This window comes from Macrobrachium rosenbergii, chromosome 9 (assembly GCF_040412425.1).
Source record: "Macrobrachium rosenbergii isolate ZJJX-2024 chromosome 9, ASM4041242v1, whole genome shotgun sequence".
Classification (NCBI taxonomy): Eukaryota; Metazoa; Arthropoda; class Malacostraca; order Decapoda; family Palaemonidae; genus Macrobrachium; species Macrobrachium rosenbergii.
In genome coordinates, this window is record NC_089749.1 from 44,028,239 (window position 1) to 44,043,121 (window position 14,883).

Here is a 14,883-nt window from a genome sequence, read left to right on the forward strand (position 1 = left end):
TGTTGGTACCTACATCGCTGCCAGACGTACGATTATGGCTAACTTTTACCTTAAATTAAAAAAAATACCGAGGCTAGAGGGCTGCAATTTGGTATGTTTGATGATTGGAGGGTGGATGGTCAAAGTACCAGTTTGCAGCCCTCTAGCCTCAGTAGTTTTCAAGATCTGAGAGCGGACAGAAAAAGTGCGGACGGACAGGCAAAGCCATCTCAATAGTTTTCTTTTGCAGAAAACTAAAAAAACAATTGATAAGGCATCTTCAACTATCTGTCATGTTCTGAAGAATTTTTAAAAACTACTTTAGCCGCACATCAGACGACTGGATGGTCAGAATTTCTCAAATGACAAAAAGTCACTTAATTGTTTGGAAAACATACATTATTTTTATGTTATCCCACTCTCTGACACAGTTCTTCCCCTGATTTTTACAAAACAAGGTCTATTACATGATGAGCAGTCACCCTTCCTATCGGCATTACTAGCTTATTACAGCAAAGTGAGTCCTTAACAGTTATTGCCGAAATCAACATTTATTTTCAAACAATTTATGTAGAATCGTTAAAAATTAACGACGGTAGGGGAGAACTAAAATATTTTCAATATCAACATTGTTTGATCTATCACTGCTAAGAAAATGTTTTCCTGGCTCTTAAGATGCAACCATCAGTAACGTCCAAGGAATAACATAATTCTTATATCATTTCATAAACTGTTTGAATTTCCCTTCCGAATAGCTCAGGACACTTATTCTGAGTGCTCTAAAAAAACAGACATTAAAAACCGGTCTTCTTACCCTAAGGTGGTGACAAGAAAAATTGTGAATAAAAGCATTCACTGCTGTAGGTGTGCGATCTGCTTCAAAATTAAAAATGTTGTCGGATCTCATGAAGACGTGTCAGAAAGTGGTGGGGGCTTTATTATTTCAAATTCTGGATAGCACAAGGGTATTCAGAAATGCCCAAAACTATAAAGGGCCCCGACCCAAAGGCCACATGCACATAATGTTGTCGATATCTTTGCTCCGTTACAAAGTAAAATATAATTCATTAGACAGGTATCTCTTTTCATAAAATTCCAATACATATATGTGTATGTTTATATATATATATATATATATATATATATATATATATATGTGTGTGTGTGTGTGTGTGTGTGTATGTATGTATGTATGTATGTATGTATGTATGTATGTATGTATGTATGTATGTATGTATGTATGTATGTATGTATGTGTGAAAAGTTCCAGATAAACAGTTTCTCATTTCCATACCAAAGATCTAAAACTAAAACTTGAAAAATAAAGGAATTTTACCAGCTTCATAAAAGTATTACGTAAAATAGGCAGGGCTATATAACTCACTATATTTTTCGTAAAAACTGCACCAAGTCAACAACGAGCACTTTCGTAAACAACGAATGAACATCAAAACTAGCTGGTAATTTGTATCGTTCCCTTTCGGTTTACTTATACGGTCTTCCTTATTGGAATCTGATACATTTCCTACGAGCACGTTTAACAGAGAGCCAAAACATTTCTAAAGATAACAAAAGGCGAAGTATAACGAACTAATAATGGGCATAATTAGTTGATTTTTTGATGGATTTTTATCGTGCCATATGTCTAAGGAAGAGTGGCATTAACAGCAGAAAAACTCTTTAACTAGTTCTTGGCTGATTTTAACAGATTTTACTATATTTTATAATGCTCATTAACTTTATCAGTGGGCTCTCCCATGAGTTTTCATGTCATCATATAAGTTTTTGGCCTTTTCAATATGTGATTTCTTATTAATGATAACAATGCAGTTTGCCTTATCAGCCTTTATCATCTAGGTACTTTAAGTAGCTTGCAATCTTTTCAGAGCGACTAGAAATATCAAAGGTATGGTATGTCATCATTTCGAATTACTTAGGGCTTATATATAGGCCAATGCAATCAATATACTGTCACTGAGTTTAAGTGTTCGTATATTTTAAGGTTATGATTCCTTTGGATATTAAAAAAGCCAACTTTGTCCTTAGCGAAGTAAAAAATCATTACAAATCCTGCACTCAGTTCTTCGTACTCACTGAGTTTGCATGGTAATTAATTTACGTGCATTTATGAGCAACTTTTTGTTGTCTTTCACCTGCCTCGAAAGAAACTATCAAATTTCCTAAGTCCTACGCAAAAGAGTGGCACACCATAAATATAATGCAAGTGTTGCAACAAATTCAAGAGCCATATCTGTCATGTGAAAGATTTTGACCATCCCCTAGGCTGGGTAGAGCAGTCAGAGCACCTCACGTGGTGCACTGTAAGCATTAAATTAATGAAGGGTGTCCGCAGCGTCCTTCGCCCCTTAGCTGCACCCACTGTTTAGCCTTTCACTGTACCTCAATTCCCGCTTCCTTTCTTCAATTTTGCTGTCCAACTCCTAAAACTATTATCTCTCAGTGCAACTTGGGGGTTTTTCCTTTAGGTCCGTGTTCTTCCCCTTTATTTCCCGGATCTCCTTATCTAGCTGTCCAACCGCCCCCCACACTCCCGTCTTTTTACAGTCTTAAGCGCTGAATAGCAGAAAGTCTAAAGTGCTTCGGGAATGGCCTTTTTAAAATAAACGAATATATATACATACATATAAATATATATCTATATATATATTATATATATATATATATATATATATATATATATATATATATATATATATATATATATAATATATATATATATATATATATATATATATATATATATATATATATATATATATATATATAGGCCTATATACTGCATATATATCTAACAGCGACAGAATCAATGCAACCCGTTTTACGTCATTTGTCCTTCCTTTACTGGAACACTGTTCCCCGGTATGGATGTCTGCTTCTGCTAGAGATTTATCTCTTTTAGACAGAGCAGTCAGCGGCGGTGGCAGGTTTCTGTTTCCTAATATTAGCAGTTATGACTTGGACCATCGACGGATGATCTCTTGTTTGTCAATTTCTCATAAGTTGCACTTGAACATATCTTTCATATCCACAATTAATCCCTGATCCCTTTTTCCTGCCAAGAGCAACCAAATTTGCTGAACAGCAACACCAATATGCAGTAAATATGCCTCGCTGTCGAACTTCTCAGTTCCAGCGGCCCTTTTTTCCTCAAACAGTTGGACTTTGAAACAGCCTCCCAGAGGATGTAGTGCAATGCATTACTATCCTAATACAATTCTCCTTGCATTATAATAGTTTACTTAGATTTTACCTATTTATTAATTTGTTAATTTCTTTTGCTTTTTCTTCTTTAATAAACGAGATCTTTTCCTTCTGAATTTCCCTTTACTTTCTCTTACTTATTTCTAATGAATACCATATTCTTTGGAAGCTTGAATTTCAAATAGATGTCACTTGTGGGCTTGTTCCATATGAAGAGGGTTCATCTTCTGAATATTAATAATATATAAACACCCACACACATATATATATATATATATATATATACGAACATTTTGTATATACATCATATATATCCACATATATATATTCGTCCATCTTAAAAAAGCCATTCCCGAAGTTCATGGGTACTCTGTTCTAGAAAGCTTTATGCTAAAGGAACCTGACAATACAATGACGATAAAAATTACATAAAGCTTTCTCTTTAGCTTTACGTGCTTTTCATTTCAGCAATAACTATTTTTCATCCTCAATCTATTTACATCCTACAGGAGTGGAGGCAGCGGGAAAGCCTGGCCCTAATTTCGTCGGTGAGATTGCCAACGTCACAATTACAGAAGGACGGGACGCTGTTCTCACGTGTACTGTAGAACACCTGAGAGGCTACAAGGTAAGAATTGTTTCAAGTGAGCGTTCGTTATGTTGCTAAATTTCTCAATTATATAATGTGCTGTTTTGTATTACTTCCCTCGTTATGTTGCTAAATTTCTCAATTTTATAATGTGCTGTTTTGTATTACTTCCCTATCAACCACTTTCTACTCTATAATTCAGTCCTACGTCATCAAACCACTAGTTTACATAATTACAAAATGCATGATTTACAAAAAGCATAGTTAAAGCATTTCAGTAACTCTATAATGATATTCAGAAATGGCGTCATCATACAAGCACACTGTGGCTGCTTACGATCATTCTTGAATGTATTTTGTTATTACACACACACACACACACACACACACACACACACACATATATATATATATATATATATATATATATATATATATATATATATATATATATATATATATATATATATATATATATATATATATATACATATATATATATATATATATATATATATATATATATAATATATATATATATATATATATATATATATATATATATATATATATATATATATATATATATATATATATATATATATATATATATAATGTAATGTATATATACACACACATACATACACACACGAGTCTGACCTTAGCCATGCCGTCTACAACAATCCCTTTTCGCCAGGCTTCCATTTTATCTTCGGCAACAGGTAGCGTGGGTTCAAGTGGAGACCCAAACGATCCTGACCATCCACACCTCCGTCATCACGCGGAACCCGCGAGTGGGACTCAGCCACGAAGGTCACACTGTGTACCGACTCCACCTCAAGTCGGTAACCGAGGCTGATCGGGGATATTACATGTGTCAGATTAATACCGACCCGATGATTAATCAGATGGGATTTCTGCAGGTGGTTGGTAAGTCAGGGGTTTTACGAGGGGGATCTGCATACGACTGGCAAGAGAAATCACTTTCTACGAATAGTTCGTTTGTGTGTGACTGAATCGGTGTACCTTTTAATGATTATTATGAAAATATATATATATATATATATATATATATATATATATATATATATATATATATATATATATATATATATATGTGTGTGTGTGTGTGTGTGTGTGTATGTATACATATATATGCATATACATGTATGTATGAGGTAGAGAGAGATTTTTGTGTATGCTTTATTTGTTAATAAATCTATAAATTTTGAAAAAATCTAATAATTTCGCACTGAGGCTTCATTACCCACGCAAGCTTTTTAGTGCGCTCCAAGCTTCTAAAATTCTAGTTAAATGAACTTGTAAAAAAATCAAGTAACCAAATGAGTCAAGCATACGGCCAAAAGTTTTGTAGTTCACGATAATTCCCCATTTAGCACAAAACATTCACACCTGTAATCAGCTCTGATAAACAAATCAAATAAACGCCGGTGTTCGGCCTTTATTATCCCTCACATATCAAAACCGGATGAAGATGAAATCTGGACGCATTATTAATATCGAAATATGAGGGCCACTCCTTTATGTATATCAGGCTTTGTAATCCATGAGGCCGTAACGAGTCTTTATTTCACAGATTTATCTTATTTATTTTAATCATTTTTTATTTGTTTTTTATATCTCTTTCATACTGTTTTATTCGATTTCCATTTCTCTTTTCGTACGGGGCTGCTCTCCTTATCGGGACCTATAGCACTGTTCTTTTCCCAAATACGATTGCAGCGTGATTAATAACAATAATAATAATAATTATTATTATATTTTTTTATTACTATTATTATATTCCTTACGAAGCAGGATGCAACCGGAACCCCGCACTATAAACCATGCACTAGTCTGGATAGTGTGAGACCCAAAACTAATAATAATAATAATAATAATAATAATAATAATAATAATAATAATAATAATAATAATAATAAAACCTGTTGCTATGAGTTTTTATGATACTTTTCTGAAAAATTATTTAACTTTTTAAGTAATCATTTCCAAATAAACCATTACGTTTTTATGGTAACCAATTATGAAGTCTCTCGATACCAAAAATCATCATACGTGCTTTTAATCATTTATTATAATTTTCTTCTATTTAACATATCATTTAATCTTCAGTTAACTTTTACAGTGCCTAATATCACAAAACTTTAATAAATTGTCATAACGTTATTTTCAATAACCTTTCACGCCAAAACAACGTATTCTATTATATATAACCTAATCAACTATTACGACTTTTTTATTGAAGCTGTTCTAACCTTTTTCACTAACTAATTTTGCAAGATTTTGTTGAATGAGTTGTTATACCTTTTTCAATGCCGAACTTCATAGGATCTTTAGTTAATGAGTTGTCATGACTTTTTCAATTGAATTATATCCAATAATCTTAATGAATTTTTTTTTCTCCTCTCTCCAGTGCCACCAGACATAGATGACACCGCCTGGACGGGTGACCTGGTTGTTAGGGAAGGTAGCAATGTGACCCTCGAGTGTAAAGCTAGGGGGTATCCGCCCCCAGTAGTGACCTGGAGGAAGGAAAACTCACACGACCCTGCCATGCAATGTAAGTCAAACGACCTGTTTTCATTCATTCCCAAGTAAAATAATCTACTTTGATTTATTCCCGAGCAAAATTATTGATCTTCATTTATTCCAAAGCAAAAATTCATCTTTTTTTTTCAAATTAAAACCACCGATCTCAGTTTTTATTCAAATAAAACGACCTATCCCCATTTATCTCAATTAAAGGATTTATTCCAAATTAAACGGCCTACGTCAATTTATTCCAGAGTCAAAGGATAAACCAGCGTTTAGTCGCAAGTAAGAATAACCGTCTTAATTCCCATAATTTAGGTATGAATGTATATATTTGTACATACTTGTACATATTTCGGAGGGGCAATCCAATGCCTCTTCTAGCCCAGGCCCAAAGAAACCCAGAAAAACAGAGGAAAGGGAAGATTGGCTGAATTCACCTTTAAAGTAGAAACTGACCTGCCTTTTGAAGAAAGGATATAGGCTACATATACATAATAAAACCTTATCCTATGTTAGTGTGTGAATTTGTCACTTTTACACGCGTGGCTTGTTTTATATTCAGTAATATTAAGACACAAGTATTGTTTAATATCCAGTTGACTATACCTCAGGAATAACTTACACCCAAAGGGAATTATATCTGATAAGTGCCTCGTTGTTTTTAAAGCAAGTAACATTTCAAATTGTCAATTATAATTCCCTTGGTGTGTAAGTTATTCCCGAACGATATTTGTGTTATATGTACAGTATACATACGCACACATATATATACTGTATGTGTGTATGTACATGTCCATATATATCACTTAACCCCACAGGTAAAGAAATAACATCCTGGATGTAGGTCCTGACCAGTTTCGACTTTATTGCTAAGCCACTGACAAAGTCGAAACCAGTCAGAACCTACATCGGTATGGTATTTCTTCACCTGTGATTTTAAATCAAGTATCTTTGTGGTTCTAATCATATGTGTATGCATATGCGTATGTATGTTTGTGTGTGTGTATGTATATATATATATATATATATATATATATATATATATATATATATATATATATATATATATATATATATATATATATATATATATATATATATATATATATATATATATATATATATATATATATATATATATATATATATAAATATATATATATATATATATGTATATATATATATACTATATATATATGGGCGGCCTTCTTAGTCTAGTTGTCATAGTACTCGACTCACCAGTGAAGGAGTCACGGTTCGATTCGCAAGCAAGGTGAAGCACTTCAGGCACTCTGTTGTGCATCTATTGGCGTAAGTACTGATTAATTGTTCGACTATATTCTATCGCAACTAAGATGAAAAAGTATAAGGTTAGTGACCTCATCCAAAAAAACTTGCCGATAAACTGGAAAGGTATGCATCCCTAGCACAAACCACACCAAGGGAAAAGGCGCGTGGAACATGCATATATATATATATATATATATATATATATATATATATATATATATATATATATATATATATATATATATATATATATATATATATATATATATATAAATGTGTGTATAACCCATGTACTTGTAATTACACACAATATGCAAAGCATTCAAGAACCAACAGCATAATACTGGAGCAATATCCCAGCAACCATGACTTGTGTAGGTCTATGCGAAAAGGTGTCTGCCATTAAAACGACCAAGACAGCGAGAGAAGGAGAATATCTTACAATGATTTCAACCTCTTGGATGAGGAATACCTTGTAGAGGCCCTCCTGCTTTGAGATTATACAGTTTTGATAGAGCAAGAACACTCAAGGCTAGTCTTTTCTCCTAATCTCTCTCCACCCTTGATGCGACCTACAGCAGTAGCCTAGCAACTAGGTACCTAATTCACTGTTCAGGACAACAGATGCGCACTAGAGATTTTAGGGAACGCGGCCATCTGTCCCTTCTCGTCCATTCGTGAGTCGAAGGTGGGGCATCCAGAGCCAGGCCACGGTCTAGACATGCTAACATCCGAGCTACGAAGCCAGTAGAGAGAGAGAGAGAGAGAGAGAGAGAGAGAGAGAGAGAGAGAGAGAGAGAGAGAGCGAGCCTACGTCGGGATTAATCATACACACGTTTCTAATAACAAGCCTCTCGTTACCGCCCCAACACCCTACACCACATCCGCCCCCGTCCCCCCCCCCACACACACACCCACACATTCAAACAAGCTCCCACAAGCACACCCTATTCGACGGACGCCCAAATGCGCAACACTCCGGGAGAGAGTGTAAGAGTAGGAGTATTGTTTCTCCCCGTGAGAGCCAAGTATTGTGTCGTCCAAGTATGTCATTTTATGCGGATGAGAAAGACCAACTCATCTCTGTTATGGCCGATGTCGAATCCACTTAATGGTTTTCCACGACATGATACGTATCGTGTGGTCTCATTTGCATAGTCATTAGTGAGCTCTTACGCATACAGTGGAAAAGCTCAGTTATAGATTGTCGGCTATTTGCAGTTCACTCTCCTATTTCTTTCTTTTATCGGGGCAGACATGAGCTGATTTTTCCGTCTGTTTTTCGTTTAATCTTAAGCAGATAAATAGCCGTGGTTTTTCGTACGTGTGCGTATTTATATGTTTGAATATTTGAACACATACATATATATATATATATATATATATATATATATATATATATATATATATATATATATATATATATACTCCTGCCGTTGCCTGTTGGTTATATATATATATATATATATATAATATATACTGTATATGTAATAGAAAAACACTCAAAAGTATAGAATACATTCAATATAACTAAAATTGATAGATATGCGGAAGCAGAATAGTTTAAAAGCATATAAACATTAATTTTTTGTGGTCAAAAGAACAAATATACTACACTGATACTCTCCTAGTGCATACTGTACGGGCAACAAGATTTCTTAATATAGTTAAAATCATTATCTTCATATTAATTTAGCGAAAATTTAACATATCTTCATATCATTAATTTAGCGAAAATTTAACATATTATAAAGATATGAAATATTATTGTACATGAAACAAAGCATTAGCTGCAATTTATCCTAAGACCTCAGTGCGACAGCGCTATTTCTGAACAATACTAACAATTCCATCCTGTTGCCCTGGTCAAGTTGCGCACCTGACATGACCAACAACGCTCGATGGAACCTCGTAGGTAGACACCTCTTTAGCTGAAGGCTGGTTCCACATTTGAAAAGTGTGGCCTTGCTCATGCAGCGAACCAGAAATCATTGGCAGCAGTATGATGGTTAGGGTTAAGGCACTGGCTGCTTGGTCTCTTCGGCTTCAACCATGGACGCCTGGCGGAAAACCTTCCCCTTTGGTTAACTAACCAACAGGCAACGGCAGGAGTAACCTTAGTCAACTAGGGAGTGAGCTTTGAGTAATATACGAAAGGATGAAATTGGAATTTACGAGCCTGAAATAAATTTCTGGAAAGATAGGTAGAAAATGAATTCGAGATATGGACTGGACATCTTAGCTGTTTGTGAATCACGGTGAAATGGAATAGGAACAGGATTGGATGGGGTTAATGTGTACATTTATTCATGACGGAAAGATGGCACTGGTACAGAAGAGTAGGCATGATCCTGACAACAAACGTAGAAAAGCCTCTGTCTGACTGGAGAGCAGCGAATAATAAATACTGCTGGCAAGATTTGGAGCAATATCAGTATTATTCTCTCCGAAAAAATAAGGGATAAAATTTACATAGAACTACAGAAAGTTATAAAATACGAGAGAGATGGGAATTTCTATTGGTGATATGAATGCAAAAGTTGGTGTGAACAATGAAGGTTCCGGAAGATTTAATGGGCAAGGGTGGCCTGGGGTAGACCGCAAACGAAAACTGGGTGAAATCGGTGTCTATGCTGCAAATAATCTGGTGGCTTACGGTACACTTCCAAAAAAAGGACATTATATATACATATATATAAAAATAGGACATATATATATATATATATATATATATATATATATATATATATATATATATATATATATATATATATATATATATATATAGTTGGAATTCTCCACATGGCAGTCACAGAAACCAAACAGATAACACAGCCATTAATCAAGAGAGCAAAAGATCACTACGGAATGTTAGGAGCTACAAAAGAACACATGACGACAGTGATCACCAGCTTATTACTGTATTATAATTAGATGCTCTGTCAACAAAAAAGTTGGCAGATTATCTAGGTATCATACGATAAAGCTTCAATGTCAAAATAGATTTGCAGTTCTAAAACCATATCTAAGGAGAGCAAAAATGAATGAGTACTAGAATATGGAGTACCAAGACAGAAACCATAGATATCACATGAAAATTGGGATACAATGAAGGACAGACAGAAGCAAACGGCATTTACAGAAAAACTTTAGTGATGAGATGAAGAACACGTAGTTGACCATGCTAAGCACACAAGTCTAGATAGTGATATTGATTACAACACGGCATTTGACAGAGTCTACAGGCCAATACTATGGAAGGTCTTGCGTCATATGGCATTTCTGTTAAATATGTAAAGTTCAATGAAATTATCCAGATACAAATTAGATGCAAAGTTACTGCTGATGGGGCCTTGTCAAATGAAATTGTAATAATTAGTGGGGTGCTACACCGAAAAGTTTGTTAACTTGTTGTTTCCCCTTTTCATATATTCTAAAACAGAGTAACGTCAGAAAGTTGGCAGAATTAAAATATACAGATGATGTTTTTTAATCAGCAAAGCACCACAAGATTTACAGCGCTTACTTAATAGAACGCATCATACATCGAGACTGGAACTCAAAATAACTGCACAAAAACCAAAAGTAATGAGGACGGATTATGCACGGAGGGATGGCAACATTAGATGGAAAAAAGGATTAGCTGAATCTTTAAAAAATTCAGGAACAATGATATAAAGTACAGGTTCTCTTGAGTTAGAATTTAATAAGGCTAAAGAAGACTTAGCAAACAATGTGGAGGCTGAATAAGATTTGGAAATCAAATTGACTGCAACTGCACACTAATGTAGTGCGTGCTGCATTGCTATAAGGAACTTAATCATGGCATAATAATTAAACAATACCTTCGAAAAGTTCTGGTTTTGAAAAGTATCTTTAAGAAGAAATTTAGAAGTCAGATGGCAGGATCGAGTGAGAAATGATACCATAAGGGGAACTACGGAAGTTTCATGTGTAGATGAGATACTAATAAACAAGTGATGGAGATGGCTTGGAAATAGCCTTCATAACCCCTGGGATAATAAAACGTGATAAGTGTCAGCTCGGTTCCTGTGGGTAACAAGTGATGGAGGGCGGGACCTACTTGGGTAAGAACTGCAAGGGAGGCTGGAAATGACTGGGGATTTGTAGATAATAAAGCACAAGGAAGGCATGAGTGGCAGAATTCCACTGAGGCCCTTTGCATCACTCAACGTTAAAGTATTATATATATATATATATATATATATATATATATATATATATATATATATATATATATATATATATATATATATATATATATATATATTATATTTTAACGACAGGATCAATAGGGTAATAGAGGCAATGTGGAGGGTGTAGAGGATTTATGGTGCAGAAGGTGAGTTGTTTGGAGTGGTTAAATGTTCTAATGATGGACATAAAGTGGGTGCTGAAACAAGTTAGAGGGGAAAGTTATTGGTTTAGTATAAAAGTGGACCTGACACAAGGGTGAATTACTTCCACGACTGTCCAGTATCTTTATGGATGGAGTGATAAGAAAAGTTAGAAGAAAGTAGACTCAAGTACCAATCTGCAAGAAAAGAAATAAGTCATAAACAGAATGCAGATTGATTGAATTTGCAGATAAATACAGTACCAATTACAGAATGTGAGGAGACGCTGCAGAAACTACTAAAAGACTCTGAATGTCTGCAAGAGGAGAAAGTTCAGAATGGAATGGAATGGAATGGAATGGAATATAGAGTTTAGGCCAAAGGCCAAGCACTAGGACCTGTGAGGTCATTCAGCGCTGGAAAGGAAATTGAGAGTAGGTAAGCTTTAAAGGTGTAACAGGAGACCTCGCAGTCGCACTTTGAAATAATTGTTAGGTGAGAGTAGATAGCAAGATGGAAGAAAGATATGAAAAGGAGGTACAGTAAAAGGAATGAAAGGGGCTGCAACTCGGGGCCGAAGGGACGCTGCAAAGAACCTTTAGTAATGCCTACAGTGCACCCCGTGAGGTGCACTGACGGCCCTACCCCCTACGGGGGAAAGTTCAGAATAAATATTACCAAGAACAAGGCAATGAAAGTAAATGGACACTACGAAAGAACAATAAATGTAAACATGAATAGTGAAATAATGGGAACGCTTAATTCATACATATATTTGGGAGCAAATATAACGATTGCTGGCAGGATGAGAGAATAGGCGAGTCGTATAATATGTGAAGCAAGAGAGATTGCAAGGTGTATGCAAAGGATTGAGATAGACTCAGAACGGTAATGAAATCCAAAGTAGGGATATGTGAAAGGACTGTCGAGCCAATTCCCCTTTATGACAGCAAAGTGTGATTGTTGAATGCAAATAAAAAAGAAAAGGCCAAGTTGTTGCTATAATTATCTTTTCAGTAAGGTATTTCCCGCAAGAACTGAAATAGTGAGAGATGTGAAGATACAGAGCAGTGGTAACAAAGTGGAACAATTAATCAACGTTTTGATATGGTCTCGTCATGTGGAGGACGATAGGTTTATAAAGTGAATGTATAATCCGAAAGTGTCAGAAGCGAAAAGAGGAAGACCTAGAAAGGGCTAGTTAGATGAAATGAAAGTCGTCAAAAAGGAAGGCCCTCAATATCCAGGAAGCAAGAGAGTGTGAGCAAAATAGAATGCTGCAGTAAATGCAAGGTTTCTCGAAACAATGCGGAAGATCCTGCTATGTAGGCGTATAGGGTTTATTCTTGAAACTGTAGTTACGGTGTAAATGTGGCAACGACAACCGGGTCGTTTTACTTTTCTCTGAAGGCCACTCCCTTCCCTCTCCTATTTTATAGTGGAAACGGCTTAGTGTTATATATATATATATATTTTTATATATATATATATATATATATATATATATATATATATATATATATATATATATATATATATATATGAATCCCTTCTACTGTAATCCAACAGTATATGAAGATAAAAGGCCCTTAAAAATACTATTTATGTTGCAACCATATATTTCGGTCATTTCTTCTTCTGTCACTGTTCACTGGTAAAATATTTTACCAGTGAACAGTGACACAGAAGAAGAAATGTCCGAAATATATGGGCCTTTTATCTTTTTCTATATATATATATACATTATATATATGTATGTATGTATATATATATATATATATATATATAGTGTATATATATATATATGTATGTATATAGTATATATATATATATATATATATATATATATATATATATATATATATATATATATATATATATATATATATATATATATATATATATATATATATATATATATATATATATATATATATATATATACACACACACACTCTTCCTTGATGTGTTCATCCACGTATATTGATTCAAAGACGCCTACACGACGAGTATTCCATAAGAAACAAGAAGACACAACTCCTCCTTCGAACGTGTTTCCCGCTATCAAGAGCCGACAGTGATCCCCACGACTGGCAACTAAAACAAAGGAATGAATACTGACACAGCACGGTTATTTCCGCGAAGCACAGATAAGTGGAAAATGGAAAACACGGAGAACGATGTCCAGGAGAGAGGGGAAAAAGATAAGTAAAAAAAGATTTGGCAAAGGAAGAGATGGATGAATCTACTAAGATTTAAGAAAAAGTATATATATATATATATATATATATATATATATATATATATATATAAAGAGAAGAGATGAACCCAGGTCTCTCAGGTGGAAAGCAAGGCCAGTGGCTTGCTTTCCACCGACGGGAACTCCACACGTGATTGTGTGTTGATGATTTCGACATCTACTAAGATTTAATATATAAAAATATATATATATATATATATATATATATATATATATATATATATATATATATATATATATATATATATATATATATATATGGGTTTAGACAAATCAAAACAAAGAAATGGAAGGACAAAGAATAACGAAAGTAAATCATACATGCAGATGACAAGAAACAAGTATCTTTTGGCGCCATGTGTCATTTAATTTCGTATCTTTTTTTTTTTTTTACATGCATACACACATACATGCACACACATTTACATGTGTGTACAGTATGTCTACGTGAGCGCAAAACAGGCGCCAAATGGCCTTATTTTTGCAATACTTCGCAATGGTGCACCATCTTCGACTCTGAGCACATTGCAACCAAACTATTCGATAAACTGCCCAAATATCAAAATTGCAAAAGTAATAACTTAGACACTCAAGATGATAGTCAAGTCGTACCTCCTGAAAAACATTAA

At 34.4% G+C, this 14,883-nt stretch overlaps 1 protein-coding gene across 1 annotated transcript in view; it reads left to right on the top strand.

Annotated features, from left to right (window-relative positions):
• Positions 1-14,883, top strand: part of LOC136841745 (limbic system-associated membrane protein-like) — a 213,723-nt gene that overhangs the window by 139,572 nt on the left and 59,268 nt on the right. Inside the window, exons 3-5 of the mRNA XM_067108996.1 lie at positions 3,711-3,829; positions 4,513-4,720; positions 6,225-6,371. Of these exons, the coding sequence (XP_066965097.1) occupies positions 3,711-3,829; positions 4,513-4,720; positions 6,225-6,371 (474 nt within the window). The remainder of the gene's footprint in view (positions 1-3,710; positions 3,830-4,512; positions 4,721-6,224; positions 6,372-14,883) is intronic.